A 22,379-nucleotide genomic window follows, 5' to 3' on the forward strand; every position below is an offset into this window, starting at 1 on the left:
TAAATTCCCACTGTCTTCCATCTGTCCGCCCGTCTTTCTTTAATCTCGAAAAGGAGTTAGATAGATGAAATCTGAGACTAGATATGGAAATTTTTGGGGCAGGAGGCCTCAATTGACTATAAATGAACCTACGATACAAACCGGAATTCAATTCAAAATTTTTCCCTGAAAGCAGTTAATTAATAGACGATCGGCGCGACTCTATTGTTAAGGGAAAAGTATAATGTACAGTACTGTACAGGGGAAGCCACTACTAATTTGAGGTGGAGAGTATATATTTTAAATTAAATAAATAAAAAATATGATTAAAAATTGCGTTCCGGCATTGTGACGATGTCGCAATAAATAATCGCCCGTTGTTAAATATAAAACTTATATTTGTTTTCTTAATTTATACGCTTTACATTGATATTTCATAACCTATATACATACCTACCTACCCACATAATGTACTGTACTGTACGTAAATATTCACATACACCTAGACAGATACATACTACTGTATATATTAGTCGAAGAAACACCAAAAATATTCCCCCATTCTTATAAGAAATGCCATTCTAAATGATGTAAGATTCATTCGTTTTGTCAGAACAGTGTACTGTACATTATCATACCAATTTGATATAATTTCACACTTCATTACAAAAAATATAGAAGTGCCTCTAACTGACGTAACAATACACGCTATTCAAATGCATTTCTATTAGCACAAGCGTGATTATTACCCAATGTTTGATATATTCCGCTTTATATTAAATTAAAAGTAATATTGCAAGAAGCATTTTCCTTATCCTATAAATACTATTCGACTTTTCTACATGTTTATTTTTTAAAATAATTAATACAATATTTATTATGTAACTACAATAAAATAACGCGTAAAATATGTGACTTATATTTCATGTTGTTTATATAATAAACCAGCCTTATTTATCTCGACTAAAACACATTTTCCCCCCAGGGATTGCAAGAACTCCTCTAACAGAAAATACCAAAAGAATTTGATTAACTTATTTGCGTATCGTACTATAAATTCCGGGACGATAAACATTTCGTTTTTTCTCGATTGATCGATTACAATTATTAAATCTCATTTATGCAATCCCTTTCAAGTAATTTACAAGTATTCATTCGCCACATTCCACCGAAAGGTGACGCTGACGATTTTAAGGTTTATTGCGATTACTGGTGGGAATGAAGTAGTAACTTTAACAGGGGAAATATTAAAAAGGTATTTTTGTTTTTTTGCAAAGGGGAAAAACAGAAGAGACGTTGAAAAATGAAATCTTTAAGTTTCTGTGACGGTGATTGAGCCCACGTGTTCCACTATGTAATCTAATCAATTTCAACATTAGGTGAGTGGTGCAAATTTTATAATTTCTGTGGATGGAAAATACATTGAGTTTGCAGTTTTATGAATTATGTGATTACTGTCATTTAATTGGCGTGTATTTTTTAATTATTTGAGTATCTTACTTTCAGTTTCTTTGGATTAAAAACAATCAAAAGTAAGAAATTCATTAAAACAGAGGAAAATGTGTTATTCACATTGTACATGTTGATATTTTTCTATATTGAAGTAGTGAGTTTTTAAATATTTTAAAAATATTGATTGAGGAAAAAATGAAATTGATTACTGAATAAATTTCTAATTGTTTTCCTTAATTTAAACATTGTAAGAAATTAATCTTGTTTTGTTATTAGCATATCTAAGCAGAAAATAGTTCTTTATCTCACTGTTTAATAAATTCACAATGATTGCTTTCGTTTGGGTTAAATTTAGTATTTAAAATTGGAGAGAAATTTTATTAATGAATGTAATAACAAATTTTTTTTTTCTAATATAGGTCGTGTGCGTATACAATATAATAATTTATAGGGTAATTACCGAACTCTGTACTTATCTATGTTTAAAAATGTTAGAAAATGTATATTCGGAGGTGTAGTTTTAAAGGCGGGTAGCATTTTAACAAAATTGGATGTTCTACATCTCGAACAATCATTGTGATAGATTCTAACTTATTTTGATGTTATGAAAAGTACTAATGAAAAATAAACGAAAACTACATTCCGTTTTTTACATAACTCGCTGTAATAAATAATCTGTATTTTTTTTAATTTTGTAAGAAATTTTTAACAACAAAAATGATACTGACGACTTTATTTTTACTAAATAGCCTGTATTATTTGTTTTACACTATAGTTGTATAGATGAAATATTTATAGTATAAATCAACATGTTTATGATAGACATTAAAATAATATTTATGAATCTCTTATTTAAAAGGGATATTAAATTTTTGTTTTTCTTCTTTATATGAAACCGTGCCAATCTTCTTATTTGATTATTTCTCACGATGAAATGTAATATAAATGACACGAGGCTTTCTTTACGTCTGTTTAATTCTCTTTCTCTATTTGCCGAGATGGGTTTCGGGTTTTTGCTCCTCTTCTGTTGGCTTTTTCTGTTAAGGTGTTATGTGTTTAGTTTTTCGAAAATTAAAGGTGGAAACCAACTATTATACATTTTCAAAAAACTAAATGTATGACACCTTAATGGAAAAAGCCAACAGAAGAAGGGCAAAGACCAGAAACACGTCTCGGCAAATAGAAAAAGAGAATTAAACAGATATAAAGAAAGCCTTGTTGTTATTTCTCACCAATGAAGTGTAATATAAATCAAAAAACATCTAAAGCAAGTTAATATCTTAAGCCAAGTACTTGTGCAAAAGAGCAAAACTTATGATTTATAAGTAAATTTGATTATATAATCTTTCATAGCTTAGATCTTCTTTACAACTTCTGATAACTCACATGACAATAATCATGAAATAATATTAATAAAAGTACTATATATATACATATAATGCTTATATTACATTTATGAAAAATGTCAACATATTCAGATGATAATTAGAAATATAGAAAATTCTTTGGGTGTAACTAAGCATATCAAATATCTTTTAATAATACAAAAAAAGGCACTTTTTGAAGCAAAGTATGCCAAAATTTTTCTAGAAATTAGTGCTGCTTGAAGATTCTTCCACTTTTTAAATTACTAAAGATGATATATATATATAATTTTGTATGAAAATATAAAATATATGAATTATGTTATAAATATATAGATTAGGACAAGTCACTAGAATGTCAAAGACTATGAAATTTATTGCTGACTATTTCAAATAATTTGAATTTTTATAATCTTATTTCATAATTCGAAATTTAATTATCAGTGGATTTTGTAATCCTCAACCTGTTACTTGTTTAATTAAATGTTCCGTTACTGGTTTTGTTGTGGATCTTAAAGAATTAAAAGCTATTGGCTCTTTTCAGTAACATGTACAAGGAGCAGTTGTTGATATAAGCTTTATTGATGGAGGAAATGCATTTCCTCCATCAATAAAGTCTATATCGATAACTGCTCCTTGTATATATGTTATTGAAAAAAAGCCAATGGCTTTTAATTCCTTAAAATCCTGTTAATTATTTTGCATGATGTCTAAGATCACATTTCAATTTTGTCATTTTTGAATAAATTTTAATTTAATTTATATTATATATTCAAAGTTATGATATAAATATGAAATGTGTAAAAAAGTACATATTGTTTATATCATAACTTATAACCATTAATTTGGTCTGTATCTCAGGAATTGCTGATCAGTATAGTGTGAAATTTAACAACATACTTTTAATGTAACAAAACAATTGAAAAGCAGAAATTTAATCTAAATTCTGTCAAATCAAAAATAACAAGAAAAAGTAGTAAGCATCATTGTAAATATTTTTGCACAGAGAATGATTAATAAGGCATATAGTTACTATGAGCATGTATACTGTTCAGTGATTGCTTATGCTGGTTGAAATGTGTATTAGATTTGTTGGAAGAAAAGTCTATTTTTGAACAATTAGCAGAAGCTGATGAAATACAATTTGTCTCATTAAAGCATCCCATATATGTTCTATTGGATTTAGGTTCAGAGATCTTGCAGACCATTCTATGTGACGAATATCTTTACTGTCAAGAAAGTCAATGACAAGTGCAGCCTTGTATACATAAGCATTATTGTTCGTGAAAATGAAATCACCAACAATTGCCGTAAGTCGTCGGGCTATACGTCGGGTTTGTAGGGATGTTTACATGAAATGAAATCTATATGCATAGAAATTTTAAGATTAAACAAAGTATTTTAGTTGTTCTACTAAGTCATAATGTCATGAATTCTTATAAGAAAAAAATGCTTATTTTTTTCTTATGCTTAACTTTATCCTGTAATGATCTAATTGTTTCTAAAATTTTGTTGCAATTCAAAACTAGTTTTATGAAGACAACTGAAACTATTTGCAATAACATCTGTAACTCCTTCACGCTTTCCTTTTTCAATAATTGGCTTATTCTAATGCAGATGATAATAGTCAACAGTTTCTTAAGTAATTTTAATTAACTGCCTACATTAATTGTAATGATAAAAATACTGTTGTTTTCTATAAATGGAATTTTAAAAAATTTGTTTAAAAATTTAAACCCAAATTCATAAATATTTAAAATATTTTAAAAATTTTAAGTTTAATGATGATTTTGTGAATTTATAAAGTAATGTTTTATTTTTCTAATTTACTCGAAAAAAATTATATGGAGTTTATATTCAAACATTTATTTTCTTTTCTTTAAATATAATAATTTGTGATTATTATGATTATGTAAAATAACAAAAGTATTTGCTTACATTTTGTGAGTTTTTAAAAACTTGTTTAATATTCAAAAATGATGTTTGTTTCTTTTCTAATAATAATATAATAAAACCTGTTTAAAACAGAAGTTACAATACATACCAGAATTTTCTGTTTTGATATGTTCTCATTTTATAGTATGTGATGCTTTTATTAACTACAGAAAAAAGAAAAGTTGGAAAAATGTTAAAATGTTCTGTTTCAAAGAGGCTGAAAATACTGATGTGTGTGTTTGTGTTTGTGTGTGTGTATGGGCTACATAGAGAGAGAAATTATGTAAAAATCCATTACTTATGGAATACATTTCAATTTTACTATTGTTAATTTAAACTAATATATACAATTTGATTTATATTTAAAAACTGTAAGAATAAGAATATTTCCTTATATTTCCTATAGGAATTGTTCTTAAAAATTAATTTTTTGTTCCTCATATCTAATACCAAAGAGTTAATAGCACACAAACACACACACACACACACACACACACAAACACAAACACAAACAAACACATCAGTATTTTCAGCCTCTTTGAAACAGAACATTTTAACATTTTTCCAACTTTTCTTTTTTCTGTAGTTAATAAAAGCATCACATACTATAAAATGAGAACATATCAAAACAGAAAATTCTGGTATGTATTGTAACTTCTGTTTTAAACAGGTTTTATTATATTATTATTAGAAAAGAAACAAACATCATTTTTGAATATTAAACAAGTTTTTAAAAACTCACAAAATGTAAGCAAATACTTTTGTTATTTTACATAATCATAATAATCACAAATTATTATATTTAAAGAAAAAAAAAAGAAAATATATGGAATTCATATTCAAACATTTAAGTTTTTTCAAGTAAATTAGAAAAATAAAACAACATTTTATCAGTATGAATAGAGGAAAGAAAAAAGTTCTATATGGTCTTGACTTAGGTACAGTATCTTCATTTATTTATAAACAGTTGGGAAAGTCATAATGCAAGATATGTTCCACTGGACTAGAATTCAGTACATTATGGTAGAAATATGATCTATAGGATATGGGTAATCGGTAACCTTGTCAGCAGAAATGATAAAATTGATGGAAATTTGGCCTCTGCCAACCATTTCACAGCCAAATTAACTAATGAATAACTAATTCTCCAAAATCTCTTATGCCACATGATTACACCTTAATCATTGACTGTTGGCATCATGGTGCATGTTATTTCATCATGGGCATAGTTTGTGGGCACTGTTGTCACAGCTTAGACTACTCTGTCTTATTCTAGTTTGTTGTCTAATACTGTTCTGAATTTTGTTTAGTTCTAAGAATTTGATTAGATGGCAATGGCTGTTACTATTTTTGTGTACATACTATTTGGTCATTAAGAACCAGAACTTGGTCATTAAGTGAAGAGTGCCCGACTCCTCGCTTAATGACCAAGTTCCATGTCTATGACTTGATCAATAAATGAGAAGCTTAATGTTTTTATTTATTCTTGATAAAGAAATGGTCTAAAAGAAACTCCAACTTGATAACTGCTTTAATTTACATCTCTTGCATATTACAGAACATAAAAGTACAATCAGCAAAAATTATTAAAATGTTATACCAAAAAAATTAAAGTTTATTCATTTAAAAAAGTCATTCAGATTAATATTTTAGTCATTGAATCCTTCAAAGGATGGTAATGGTTCCAGGTCATTAGTGTCATCATCGGAGTTATCAGCAAGGTTATCAGGAGCTGTAGAGAGCCTGGGTAAGGGAGATGACTGAGAAGAAATGGAAGTGCCTGTAGGATAGGAGTCCTGAGAAGAATCTTATTAGTGTGATCTACTTTATAAGATTCCTTTTTCTTTATAAATTTTATGATAGCATCAAAAAAGTTTATTCATTTTGCTATTCCACTTTTGTGAACCATTTAATATTTGGATTTATATTTTCTAGTTCTAATATAGCCACATTCAATTTTGAGAATGAATCAGCTAATCACTTTACAGTGAACTTCCTTTGTACTGCTACTATTCTTCCTCCTCTTCCAAGTGCTGCTACACTTCCAACTCTGATGCTCTTCCTTTAGTTCTTGGCACTTCCTCCAAGCGAAGTCATGCCCTTTCTTTTCAATCCATCACATATATTTTGCTACATTGAATAAAATCTTCCATTTTAATAGAATTTTTCTAAATAATAAACTCACCATCACCTTAACACCGGAGTGAAATCAACACTAAATCCGGAATCTGTTACCGGTGTAAATCATGTGAAAAAACCTGTCTTCACAAACATTTTCAAACATTTTTACCCAAGGAAGAACTATTTTAAAAAGTTCGAAAACGTTTGTGAAGAAAGGTTTTTTCACATGATTTACACCAGTAACAGGTTCCAGATTTAGTGTAGAATTTTTCTAATTCAATGGTCCTTTCATACCAATTCATTTTAGCTATCTTCTCTAGATAGAAACCAACCTGGCTTACGCTGATTTGAACTTGTATCATGGAAATTTTTATAGGTCAAACAGACCTCCCATTATTGCTCTTGCACAGTAGAGGAAATTTAATCCAACATCGAGGTCGCATTGGTCTCTTAAACCATTTTATAGTTTATTACTCCTAGTTGGTGCCTCAAATAAGACCTTTAGGTTGGGCTTGAGTTTCTATTTTTGTTGTGTTAATTTATTTATTTTATCTGGTGATTTTTTTTTTAATTTTTTTTATTTTGTTTCTTTTAGAATAATGAAGAGGGAGCTGGTTGCTGAATTAATTTGATTTTGGGAATGACAGTAAATTTGTCTGTCTTTGATCTTTCACTATGGGTGCAAATAAAGTACAAATTTATAAATGAAATACCGTAAAAAAAATACCTATAAGACGCTACGGACTATAAGATGCACCTGAATTTTGGAGGCAATTATAGTCCGTAAAATACGGTAGTAGTCTTGGGAATTGCAAATGCTTTGTGTCATAAATACTGACTGAGGGAATGAGACTATGATTATGTAAAGGAATTCTTGAGACTTACAAGTTAGACTGAGAAAGGGATTCCTGAGTTGGTTGTAAGTCTGGATTGTCATTAAACATGTAGGTTGTTAAGTGAGGAGTAGCTGTAAAAGAGTTTTGTCCTGAAGTGTTTTTCTGTAATTGTTTTATAACTCTGATTTAGAAAAAAATTGGAATATATCAAATTAATTTGTTTTTATTAATTACTATTTTATTACATGACTTTTCTTCAGATATACTGAATACTCTTTAACTCTTGTAATAACAAACATTTAATTCTTCTGGAAAGTTGAGGATAATTAACATTATTTTTTTGTTAAAGCTAGTTTCCAGAGAATAAAACTATTTTTTTTAATGTAATTATAACAAAAAAAGTGATAGATTGTAACTAGTGTCATTGAGAAGTTGACCATTATCTGATCTTGAAATTTATAGCAGTAATTATCATTCAAAATTTAGGTACAGTGGGTGAACAAATCGGATAACGAATACTTTCATGAAAGATTTTTATGTTCAGACAACAAACACATGTTCAGATAACGAACACCTCATAGAACAAACACAAGGAGAAGTGACATAAAATAATGAATACCGATTGGTCTTCCCTTGTCTTCAGGCAACAATTTAAAACTTTTCGGAGTGTGGAAGATGTCGACATCGACGCTCAACCTGGTATATACTGATCAGATAGTATTCCTCCAAACTTTAAAACTCTCCCTTGTAATTCCAGCCTTTTATTTTTCTGACAGAAACAATTCTTTTATAGTATTTGCGAGACTGTCAGGCGGGCAATCATTAAGTATTGCATTAGTTTTTATTTTTGAAAGGTGAGAGTATAATAGCAAAGGGCAGAAGATATCTGATGTTACTGGGCAGTATGGCTTGAACAGGTCTACAGTAGGCCACAGTTCAATCTTATCTAAGAAAGATACTGTATAATCAAGAAGACTCAAGCAGCTTAAGGAGTAACAAAAATCACATCTGAGAAATAAAGAATATTGATGAGCTCATAATGGAACCTGAAACTGATCTGATGACAGAAAAATGCCAAGAACTCTTGAATGAAGAACACTAAGAAACTCGGCAAGATATGCTTTCTTCTGAAAAAGAGGATTAATGCCGATATCTGCTATTAAACATCTTTTGAAGAAGTGGGAGGATGTCAGAACAGCCGTCTTAGAATGGCATCTAAACCAGGTTGAGGTTAATAGGCTTAGGGATCTCTACAATTACAAAGCTATTAATTAATTCTGAAAAATCCTGAAGAAGAGAGAAAAGCAATCGACATTAGACAGATTTTTTACCCCCACAAAGTACGGTAACTAACATTGTGACACGAGAATTTTATATATAAGATATATATATATATATATATATGTATTTTTACTGTTACATATAAATAAACATAGTAAGAAAGTATATATATTTTATTTTTTTGGGTTCTCCAGAACGAATTAATCAAATTTCCATAAAAACCTACGGTAAATCGATAATCGGTTAATGAACAATTTGGATAGCGAACAAAGTCTTGGAATGGATTATGTTTGTTAACTGATTGCCCACTGTATAGTTATACCAAAAAATTTTGATTTATATAGGTTCTTCAATTCAATAAGTATCAAAAAAGTCTTGTTTCATATTAGACAGTTTTCTAACTTATAACTAAAAAAATAGTATATTATTTAATAGTAAATCACTTAATTGTAAGATTTGTCTATGTAGGCAAATTTTTGTTTTTGTTATACTGTATATTGTAAAAGTTGTTTAAAAAATGATTACAATACAGTGTGGTGATTATAAATTTATTCAAGAAGCCTAAATTTAATTAATACAGTACAGTGGAACCCCGGTTAACGAACTTAATCTCTTCTGCGACTCTGTTCGTTAACCGAAGCAATTTCTCCCATAGAAATTAATGTAAATGCAATTTATCCATTCTAGCCTCCAAAATTTTTCTGATTTTATTTGTAAAATACAGTAAGTTTTCTTTGTTGAAAATGTAGGAAAACTTAGTATCTATCATTACAGCAGCAAACATGTAAACTTTATTTGATAAAATAGCAGTTTGTTGTAATTGGTGGCAGAGGAGTGGAGATATATGGAGCTCAATACTTAGAAGGGGAATCCCCCTCCAAAAAAATAACAGGTAGCACTTCATCGGGAGATTCTTCGAGTCACGGTCTCTTTTGGTAAAGAACAAGAAGTTAATTTAAAGTTGATTGTCTTACTCTTTTAATCAAAATTTTTCTCAAATGCGATAGCACATTATCGTTCGTATTGCATTGTTGTTTTCTATTGCCACTATCATTTTTCTCTTACTTGGATGCCATATTGATTAAATATATAAATCACAAAACTGAAAAAAGAAGTTTAGCACAAACACTCAGAAAAGCAATGCTTAACTCGCACATGCCTAACAGCAACTAAAATTTGACACAAAAAACCGTTGTGTTTGTTATCCGAATTTCATCTGTTATCCGAGACAAAATTTTTCAAAATAAAAGTTCGTTAACCAGGATTCCACTGTAGAAGTTTGTCAATCTGGCATCAGATAATCCAGCATCTTCTGAAAGTATGAAATAATTCAATGATTCACATTCCATTGTATTATCTGAAGTAATAAATCACCACATTTTGCTAAATAACTTCTGTGAAAAGAAAGCAGAGAAGCAATTACACATCACAGATATGTTGAAAGTGTCAAAAATGAACTTTTGTCAGGACATTCTGTTGTGGAAGAAGAAGTCATTGATCCTGACAGATGTGTCTCAAGAATAATCAGGAGGATCTCAAACTTTTATGCAGTATAAATCTAACGAGTTAGTTGTTGTCTACATTGTAGTATGCTTAATGAACATTGTTTTGTTTAGAGCTAGTACATTTATTTTCTTTAGTATTTTTATTCTCATAGGCTAATGTGAAGAGAGCATATCTAAAAACAGGTTTCTACTTACTTATTATGTATAATTTTTATGTTTTTTTTTTAGTTTTTGCTTTTAACTTTTGCATAAAACTAAGTAATAAAAATGTTATTTTAATGTGTTTTAACAGTCTGTGATTCTGATTTATTTCTTGATATGAGGTCCCCAATTGGATACTTTGACCTTATAATGTAGACAAAAAGGTGTACTGTCTGTTTCTCTGGATGGCTCAAGAGAGGGAAAGGTTGTATATGAGATGAAGGCAGACACTGTAGCAAGACTGTTGGTACAGAGTAACCGTTTATTATGGAAGAAAGCTTAAAAGTTCATAATGCAGGATCTTCCTCTAGATGGAGATCAGTTTGCAAGTTCAGTCCTGGTAGTATGTGGAATTGTCCTTCTGCTTACTCTCACGAAGGTTGAGTTCAAAGGCTGTCTTCATTCAATAGAGAAGTTCAATTGATGGCAGTCATTTACTTGAAAAGAGCACACCAAGTTGAGAATGGGATTTCCTGTTGGAGAAAGAAAAATTTTGTGGTAGAATGACTGAGAAGAGATCCATGCAAATGAACACTGCAGATTTTATAGACTGCATATCTTGGGGAGAGAATAACAAATCCTAGAGGAAAAGCTTTGCACCTTAGTGAAAGTAGGGATTGTCATAGAGAAACAAGGATCCTAGAGAAAGAACATGATCTGTTTTGGAAAAAAAAGAAAATATCTTTTGGGGAAAGAATCTCGTGTTCTTGAGATGTCCTTTTATTATATTCTATCCCTGATCACCTATTCTGATTTGGTTGTTTTCTCATTCGAACTTTCTGATAGGTCTCATTTCTAGGTGGAATTTAAGACCTTCAGGCTGTGGGAGAGGTTTATCATCAATGTTTAACGTGATGTAACATTAAAATCCAACTCCAACTGGAGATGGATTTTTACATCAGTTTTGGAATTTACATTGTTTATTCATTTGCATCATATTTATCTTCCAAAAGTATTTCTATCTTCTTTTTGTTTTTCTTTTTTATTTTTATATAAAACATTTTAAAGCATGTTTAATGAGGATTTTTGGATCTTGTCTGGAACCTCGTATTGGTTAACATATCTTTATTTTGATCTTGTTGTATAAAGCTTTCTGCATGCCCATATTCAACATCGTTAATAAGTTTAATTTAATATGTAAACCATAAGATAAAAATTTCAGTTTCTTAGTATTAAGAATACATAAATTATTCTTGTCATCAGGAAACTGAAATTTTCACTTCTAATTTAATCTTACAGTATAGCATATGTCTCTTCAGTTGTTATTTTCTTCATGTGTATTTACTAAATTGTTAATAAAGTTTTTAATAAAAGAAGTTTAATTAATCATAAAGATGCTGTATTTAAGTGAGATAATATATAATAAAATTTATTGTATTTTCTCTAATTTAAAAATGATAAGAACTGTTAAAGTTAGAAAAGTACACTAATATAGAATTTTAATAATAAACATCAAAGTGCAGTAGCCTTTAGTGTTTACATTTTATATTTGTCATTATTGTTATTAATTTATATCACTAATTAACCACTTCAGATGCCACTTGAAATATTTTATCATTTATTCTTCTAAGGATATTTTTATAAGACTGTATAGAAGATAAAGCAATTGTTTATTGTTAAGTTAAAATGAGTGTTTAAAAGTTGAATGATATCAAATGGAATGAGATTTAAAATTTATTTATTTATAGAATAATGTTATCTTAAAGAGATAATATTTATAGAGAACAAAAATTTTACATAAAAATAAATATTTAAAAATTTCTAAACAGAAATCTACAACTTTCAATTTTTCGTTTTAAATGTATATCAGTCAAAATAGTTTTATAATTAATGTTAATTTTTTTTTTGCTGTGATGTTCAGTCTATAAAAACAGTTTATAATTGTTTATCTGAAAATAAAAATAATATATTAAATGTCAGAGCTAGTTTAAAATGATAATATACATTAAGAAACTGGTTCTTTAGGCAACTGATTAATGTTTAACAGTTGTAGTTTACATGATATAATTAAGAAAAATTAAAAGCAAACAGTTAGTTTTTGTTGATGTAAGTTAAGTTATAAAGGCAAATTTCATTGACTAAGATATTTATGTATATAGTTGAAGAAACAAATAGAATTGCTTGTTAAGTATTCTGATTTAAACAGGTAGCAGATTATAAATATTAGATTGTGGAAAAGCCACATAAATTTATATGATTGGGTTTCTGTGCATAGGAACAAATAGAGACATGGTTAGATTGTGTTAGTATGTAGTGGTGAATACAAGAACCAGTTGGTAATAATTAGAAAGATTATTTATTGGATAAATAAACAACAGAACATAGTATATATATTGTATTTTAATAATTTTAACTATATATATCTATAAAATGTGTTAATAAAAAAATTATCATGAATATGTAGGTGAGTTTAACATTTTTTGGTGTAGCACAGTTAATGATTGATATGAATAAAAAAAGAAAAACTAAACTGTAAAAAATTTTAGTTTAATTTTTTTATGAATTAGAATCAAGTTGTCGTCATTGTGACATTTTACAGCGTATCGTTATACATTAAAGTCAAGTTTATGACCAGAATGTATATAATTGTTTTAAAATTTGAAAGATATTTTTCAATATGACCTGTGGATTTTTTTAATGCATAAATATTAACTGTGTAAAATAATTTCTTTTTTTTGTGTAAAAATTGAATCTTTTTATTTAGATGATTGATTATCATTTATGTAATTTATAAAAAAAGAAACTTAATTTCATTTGAATGTTATAACTTTACCATATCTTTTGATTCACTTGTCATAGTTTATTTTAAAATGATTTTGAAAAAAATTATATATATAAAACTACCTGATATCATTTGAATTTATTAATTTTTCAATAATAAGCAAATATTATTGATCTGTTAAACAGGTAAAACATTTTAAATAGTTTTGTTTGGGCCATCTGTTAATTAATTATACAGTTTAGGGGAGGGAGTGGGCTTATGCAAAGTATGTTCTTGTACTGTACATCATGGGGGAGAAGGGGTCCAGGTATTGTCTGTGAACTTTTTTAGTGGTATTAAAGGAAGAAAAATTTTTACTTTCAAGCCTACTTATTTACTTATGTGAATAAACTATACAGTTAGAAATACAATAGAGTCCTGGAAACTTGATTTTCCATGCAACTCGTAGTGTTCCAAAAAAAAATACGTGAACTAATTTTCACCTCTATAACTTAACACTAGGATCAAATTGTTCTTAACTGGCGACACTTGATAATAGCATCAGTTCCACATAAGATATTAACAAAGAATATAACCCTTTTTCGGAGGTACCACTACAAAACACCAAGAGACAAATGTCACAAACTTGAAAGTAACCTTTGACTAGCCAATATTTTTTTAAATTGAAATTTAACTACAAATATAAACAGTCACTATTGGTATGTAGTTAACATGTATATGAACTTTTTAAAGTCAGTTTTTGAATGTCATGGGTCTGTAAATTATTTTATACATAATTAAAGATGAGGAAGTTTGCTGAAAGTACATCATTATACACACTAGGGAGAGAGAGGGGTCAAAAATATGTAATAGTTCAAAACTGTACATATAATTAGTGAATGGCCCCGTTGAAGAAAAACATCTCTTTGTGTTTATAATTTTTACAATTTTAAACAGATTAAAAATTGAAATTATTTCTTTGCTTTATATTATGATATTTTTAATTTAATTGAAATACTTTATTTTTCAGATTAATTGCTGTGTTATTCTATCAAGACCGTTTTTAAAAATGATATTCCAGTTATTGTATATCTTTAAATACGTGATAAGGAAGAAATTTTAGGAAATTGTGTAAAATGCCAATTTCTGTCGGTAAGATTTTTATTTATCATTATTTATTTTGATAGTAATTTTACTTTAAAAAAATTTATTAAATTATTTAAATAAATAAATTCATTTAAAAAATCATTAAGTTAATACAGTTTTTTCCTTTTTATCATGTTTTATTTATTTATATATATAAAAAGAAATAAAAAAATAATAATACCTGATAAAAATTAAATAAAATTGCTTATACTATAGAATTGCTTATTGTAATTGTGAATACTGTTATCAGTCATTTAACGTTATCAAAATTAGCATTTCTGTAAACATGAAAGTTAAAATACATTTTATAAAACTGCTTATAGTAATTAGTATTTTGGCTATAGTTATCATTCTTTTTAGGTAAGTAGGTGTTTTTAGCTGTCTTTTGTTCCATTAACTGATAATGCATGATAATTACTGATACAACATATGACTGATAGTGTGTGATAATTATTAGTCATAAATAGTAGGCTTATTTGAATGTTAAATGTTTATCATTTAATTATTTGCTCATAATATAGTAATTTTAATTAGTAGCATTTTATTTTATGATTCTATTTTAAAATAATTATATTTATTCAGTTTAATGCCAAATGATTGCCAGATTATAATAATCATTTGGCATTAAACCAAAAATCAGGTAATTGGATGTTTTATATTTGATTATATTAGTTTAAATTGAAAGTAAATAAGTAGCATTCTTATTTACTTCCAATTAGCTAACTCACATTCAGCAGTAAACTAACAATAATTAATTTTCAAACACCTTATTTATGCTGAGAAAACATTTTAATCTTCACAAACATTTTCAACCTGTTTTACGAGTCATCTTCAAATGCATCATACAACTATCAACTATTATATGTAGAACATTCATAAGTGGATTTAAATTTTTACATTAGAATATATTTAAATTCAAAAGTTGGAATAAAATATCATTATATACATTATATTAGTAAACAGCGTGACATTAATTTATGCATATTTGAACTATGTGAAGTTGTCTTCTTTCATTTTGTGAAATGAAATGTTTGATACAATGAGTTCCAACTAATATTTTATGAAAATTAAATATTTTAATTACAAGTATACAGAGATTGAAATTTCCACATGCTCCAGTTAAATAGCTTGTATGTTCCAGTTTCCATTTCCTTTAAATTTCATTTCCAAATGAGTACAATTTAAATTTAAACTTTAGTATTGGCTAACAAACAAACAACAGATTAATCCTCAGGTATCTCTTGTACAACATGGCATTCCTATAACAAGATTTCACTCTAACATTGTTTAAGAATTGGGATACAAATTTGAGATATACTTGTACAAAATATCACAATTTTTAAGTGCAAACACTTTCGTTCGATATTTTTTTTATTCAAGCAAGCATGCATGTTGTCTCATATTTGACCACAGATTTTAGAATATTGAAGTTTTCAATGTTGTTTTGTACCTTTGTCTTTTTCAGTTTCACAGTTTTTCTTCTTCCTTGCCATATTTTCCTATTCTAGTTTTCCCATAAACCATGTGTTGCTGTTGTTGTTGTTAGTTTCTAAATGAAGCTGAAAGACTTGCTGTGTTTTGTTTTTATAGATTAAATTAAAAGTTACTGTGTAAGATTAAATTTTTAAAGATCTCTTAGGTAAATACAAGCAAAGACAATTAATATATCAGATTTTATGAAAAAAATATAGAGAAAAATAAGATGATGTTGATACTTCAGATTAAGATCAACAGGAAAGCTCAGATGATGATATTTTGCCAAAAAAAGATCCTCGTTTAACGACGTTTAGCAGTGAAATACTTTTGATTGTGATCGTTAGTTAATTATTAATTTCTTTAATAAACATTTTCCTTTTAATTACAAAAAGAATAATACACTTTTGTTAACTTTTGGAATCTAACCCTATGCTTTGTATTAGTCCTTTGTTTCATATAGCATGAATTTGCATAACATGGCATCTTTTCGGATCCTACTTTAACTACCATGTTATATGGGGATGACTGTATTTATTTGTTATAGATGTTTAAGAAAATATGTTAGTTTTATAAAGATGAAAAAATAGATTATGAAAACAAATATAAAACTATTGTACGGAAGCGCAGTTTTTAAAATTCTGTAATTTATGACACAAAAATAGGAAATTAAAATGTTTACATTAAAAGTTAGCTGATTAATTGAGATAGAATTAAGAACTGTAATGAAGGCAAACAGCTTTAAAGGAGTTTTCAATTTTTATGCATTGATTTCCAAAGAATTTTGCACTTATTGGATGAAGAAAAATAACCAAGTCTAGTATGTTTCTCTTATTTTAAAAATGCCACTTTTATGCTCCTGTAATCTTGTTTTAAGGAGAAGGTTGTAATACGTATATAGTAAAGATTCTTATTGTTGGAAATTAAAAAAATATAATGTTATTAATGATGCTGGATTTTTAACAGTCAAAGAAAAAGTTTCATTGGTTAGCTAGCAATCAAAGATAAGAACTTTTAATATCAGACAGGTTTCTGCTAATTTTTAATTCATTAATTTTGTTTTCTATACCTTGTTATAAAATAAATTTTAGAGAAATGTTTTCAGAATGAATTTTTGAGAACTTTACATTTTTTATTTTATATACTTTTGTTTTGTAAAACTAATTAATAAATATAATTCATAATGTGATTAATATAGTTTTAATATTAAATATATAATAAATTATTTTAATCTTGTTATCAGATACTCAACAAGCACTTCAACTATTAGAAAGAATACAACAGCAGCTTAGGGAATCAAATGGTACCAGTGCAAATCCAACAGTGGAAGATGATGTTAACACACTCATTAGTGTTTTGGATAGTCCCGTATTTAACACTATACTTACAATACAGGTAAAAAAAAAAAACTTTTATTAAATTAATTTTATTTGAAATCATTAACACTTTCTGGACTGGAGTAAGTTTTTTTGAATGTCCCAGCAGACTGGGCAAATTTATTTTCAGTTTTAAAATTTAAATGACTGATGTAAAATTTAAAATGCCAATTATTGTTTTATCATTTTTCAGGATTCACTTCATGAATTAAAGAATCAACTTCATAAGCATCCATCAATACTTCCAGTTGATTTTGATATAACCCCTGCTACTGGAGAGTTGTTACTGAATGTTCCTACTGATGTAGCGGGTAATTCTGACTCTTTTGAACCAAGTTCTGATCCAGAACAGAATTATGAATTTGATCCCACCCTTAATAAAGATATAATTCCTCAAGTAAAAGATAATACAAATTCATTGGCAGAAGTGAGTAAAACTTTTTAAATTGAATTATAATAATGCAGTTTAATAAATTCCTTTAAATATTTTAGAGTTTAATGTTCCTACTGATGTTCAGATATTTGTTTTAATTATAGTAGAAACTCAATTATTTGAAATAGTTAAAAACAAAAAACCAGAATATGTAGCATTGTACATACCACAGAGTATAATACACAGAGACTAAACTCGCCATGTAACTTGAAATCACTGTTATCTGTAGCACTGCAAATCTAGGTCATACATGTAACATTATATTAGGTTTTGAGTAAATTAATTTACCTTCAAATACAGTAATTGTATTACAGTATTTATTGTTAATGAGACTTTAAATGCAAAGTGCTTGATGTACCCAAAGCATGAAACAAATGTGTTTCTGGATTATCTGAAATTTTGTTTATCTGAAAGACTCCCTGGTTCCATCGAGTTTGGATAATTGGGTTTCTATTGTATACATTTTTAAAAATGGAATTACTCATAGAAATTTGTGATTTGGAAAAGAAGTATTCATAATAATAGAACTAATAATACAGTAAAACATTTCATGTAGGTAAGTTATGAGTTGTATGTTCAAAAGGAAATTTGAAAGTGAGTGCAGGTTATGTAATAGGGTATGTTAGATGTTAATTTTAAATTTCAGTTATGAACTCATCAGTTAGCTTTTTCTTTGTCTAAAGTCAATAAGATAGTCTTTAGAAACTGAAGAATCCTTTGTGCACTACAGACATCTGACATGGCAATTTTCCTTAAATCAAAACTAGAGATATGCATATGTATACCTCATCTCTAGTTCTCTGAACTTTTAATATAATAAATGGTGATATAATTTTTAAATTATAATGTTTTTCATTTACTTTATAGACCATTATCAGGAATAACTGTTTTGCAAGTTACTGTAGTTATTAATAACAATGTAATAACATGAACTGATAAGGGAGAGTTTTCCTCTTCTAATTTCTCCAAGCAAATTTCTTGGAAATATGTGGAATTTCTTCAATTCTCTTGAAATTTAGTCCATGTTAATTATTCTGCAGTGAGGACAAAGAAAATGGAGCGAGAGAGACAATCAAACATGTACTGGTAACACAATACACTGCTTCCTCTTCTTTTGGGTTGCCAATTGTTGTCTCATTACCTACTGGACAAGAGTATGCAAAACAATAAAATTTAACATTATAAAAAAAAAAAACAGTTGAATTTATATTAATATATTATGACATACATATGCTATATTGTTTTTTTTTGAACTGGCAACATTGTTGGAAATTGGCTATAATCTAACAAATTTCCAAAAGACCATCAAATATTTTTTCTCAATTGTTTATTATACATTTTTTATATTGCTTATGTTTCTGATTTAGAAGAATTGCAATTTTTATTTTTAGCATGTAAATATTTCTATACTAAAGTAAAAATTATCAATCTCTCCATTACCAATTATCATTACAGCAAATTATATTTAAAGTGTTTTAATGACTTATTTATTAGAAAAATGATTAAAAAAAAATATATATATATATATATATATGTTACAGTAAAAACCTGTTTTTAGTGAAAACGCGTTTTAACTAGTTGAAACTAGTTTTTACTGGATGTCATTGTTATAACCCGTTTTGTCTAGTTAAAACTAGAATTTACTGCTGTACATGTTTTGATTTTAGATAAAACTAAAATTAAACATTAACTTTTTAACTTTTAGCTACATAAATATGTTTGGGGGAAATAAATAAAGTGATGATTGGGATTAAAACATTTGTATTATTTAATACAATATTTATTGAAAATATTGGTCACACATCTGTGTTATTAACATTAATTAACCCTTTGTCCCTGAAGGCACAGATTGATCGGTACCCTGGTTTTTTAAGCAAAATTTCGAGGGTACCGATTCATTGTCACTTTGGTAAATATCGATTTTTTTGAATTTATTAACAACAGATATAATCTCGTTCGATACGAAGTGAATAAAGTATAATAAAGACCAACAACTGCCGAATTATCGGGCTAGCAAATGGCTATAGTAATATTAATAATTTAAGTTAATTTGGTACTAGAGTTAGGCGTTAGGCGCCATCTCTTGCTAAATTTAATAATTAGAATTTTAATTAAATAATTTAAATAAATTTAGGCCTAACTGGAAGAAAAGAATCGGCTCGAAGCGGGACTCGAACCCGCAACTTCTGCTATCCGTGCAGACACGTTACCAGTTACACTACCCGGACCTTCGGTCCGATCTCCCCTTCCAGTTGATATAAGATTACCGTACGACCATCAACGGTCATTTACGTGGGCAATTAATGTGTCCCCAGCCGGCATTGTAATGACCGTCGATGGTCGTACGGTAATCTTATATCAACTGGAAGGGGAGATCGGACCGAAGGTCCGGGTAGCGTAACTGGTAACGTGTCTGCACGGATAGCAGAAGTTGCGGGTTCGAGTCCCGCTTCGGGCCGATTTTTTTTTCTTCCAGTTAGGCCTAAATTTATTTAAATTATTTAATTAAAATTCTAATTATTAAATTTAGCAAGAGATGGTGCCTAACGCCTAACTCTAGTACCAAATTAACTTAAATTATTAATATTACTATAGCCATTTGCTAGCCCGATAATTCGGCAGTGGTTGGTCTTTATATATAACGGGTTAGTTGTTGTTTATTTATAAAGTATAATAATTCATTATATTAGTTGATAGCAGTATAAAATTTTGATTTCAAACAAATGTTTGATATAATGTGCGCGACGAATAAACATACATGCATAAGTGTTATATCGAATTGTACAAAACAATATTCTACTTCTTTCTAGCTCAGTGCCAGCAAACAACTATGTAACTAGACGATGTTAATTTTCACAAAATGTTACAAATTATCAAGTTTATGTGTTAGTTCTGATATATATTATTTTTTTTATTATAAATTTTTTTAATAAAATGCATTGAAAAATATTGTATTTAAAACTAAAGATATTAATGAATGTAAGTGATTTTTTCATATAGATATAATGATGATTTGATTTTTGGTGAACTTTTTAAAATAATATCAGCTGACTGACCTATATTGCCTTAGGAGGGATCGCAAAATAAACGTAAACAAGATGTCGGGGAAAAGGGTTAAAGCGATACGAAATTCATCATACACTATAGGAATGTGTTAGCTGAATGACCTTGGTCGAAACAGTTTTTACTAAGCCATTTTGTTAAAACCTGTTTTGTCTATTTAAAACTAGTTTTAACTCAAATTCATTTTTGACTAGCAGTAAATTCTAGTTTTAACAATGACATCCAGTAAAAACTAGTTTCAACTAGTTAAAACGCGTTTTCACTAAAAATGGGTTTTTACTGTAACATATATATATAATTACAGAAACTATTTAACTATTTAGGTTAATAATTTAGAGAAAATTAGACTAATAGAGGTTAGTGACTCATCTGGAAAATTTATGCATTGAAAAAATTTATATTTGCATGAAATTGGGAAAACTCTTGGTATTTAAGCAAATTTGAAGAAAATTCAGGAATATCGTTTAATTGAAATTTTCAATTTTAGATTGATTTGAAAATTTAATCTAGTCTAGTCTAACATTTTGTCTAAAATTTAAGAACGTGAATAAAATAATTCCATTTAATTTGAATTTAAATGCTATTCCTTTATTTTAATTTTCAATACCATTTTGATACAATATAATAGAATATGTAATAAAAATACACAAATCTTTCAAAAAAAAGTGAAAAATGTACCATATAAACAGTTTGTAGAGTTAACTTATTTTAACAAACTCTTTTGTGTTTAAAAAGGAGGTCTAAATTATAGCTTAAAAATGTAACTATAATCTGTATGTAACACTTCAAGAATGATAAGCAACCTGTAGATAATAAGAACAGAGTATAGAATTTCAACTAATGATACCACATATAATCTAAATATCTCATATATATATATATATATATATATAGGTTATATTTCTAGATTCTTTTAGTAATGTTAAATGAAAGATATGTGAAGGTTAAAGGAACATAATAAATATGATAATAAAGCGTTAGTGATCTTTTCTAGCTCCAAGTGACATAACATTACATTTCTGTAATTAATAGACTTGGAATCCATTATGCACAAAATTTGCAGTAAGGTATGAAACTTTTGTATCTCAGCTTTTATAAATGCAAAGGAATGTGAATGTTTTACTCATGTTATGAAAGTTTATATTGGGATTTGTAGTTAATTTGAATTTTAATACTGTTAATTTATTTCTTTATTTTTAATTTAAAGATGTTTAAATCATTTGTATATGAGTTCTTTTTCTGTTTTATTTAAGTATTGTGTATATAAAATATTCTTTCATTATTTTTTTCTGTTATTTATTTGAATTATGAATTTGACAATTAGTGTATAAAATATACTAAAAATATTTTTCTCTCAGTAAAGTGTAGTTGTATTCATAAAAGAAGTTTGGTTATTTTTCAAATAATAAAATCTTTTAAATGAAGTGATTTTTGACTTTTAAATTATGTTCTGAGTTTTTTCTTCTTTTTAAATTGTTTTGATATTTGGTTATACAATTCATGAATATCACAA

At 27.7% G+C, this 22,379-nt stretch overlaps 1 protein-coding gene across 1 annotated transcript in view; it reads left to right on the top strand.

Moving 5' to 3' along the window:
- The first annotated feature begins 1,177 nt into the window (after nt 1–1,177).
- Nucleotides 1,178–22,379, top strand: part of LOC136984324 (multiple PDZ domain protein-like) — a 120,908-nt gene continuing 99,706 nt past the window's right edge. The window contains exons 1-4 of the mRNA XM_067281257.1: nt 1,178–1,358; nt 14,406–14,527; nt 17,238–17,389; nt 17,564–17,797. Coding sequence (XP_067137358.1) covers nt 14,512–14,527; nt 17,238–17,389; nt 17,564–17,797 — 402 coding nt within the window. The 5' untranslated portion in view covers nt 1,178–1,358; nt 14,406–14,511. The remainder of the gene's footprint in view (nt 1,359–14,405; nt 14,528–17,237; nt 17,390–17,563; nt 17,798–22,379) is intronic.

Source organism: Centruroides vittatus, unplaced genomic scaffold, assembly GCF_030686945.1.
Source record: "Centruroides vittatus isolate TY-2023 unplaced genomic scaffold, ASM3068694v2 contig_913, whole genome shotgun sequence".
NCBI classification, from domain to species: domain Eukaryota; kingdom Metazoa; phylum Arthropoda; class Arachnida; order Scorpiones; family Buthidae; genus Centruroides; species Centruroides vittatus.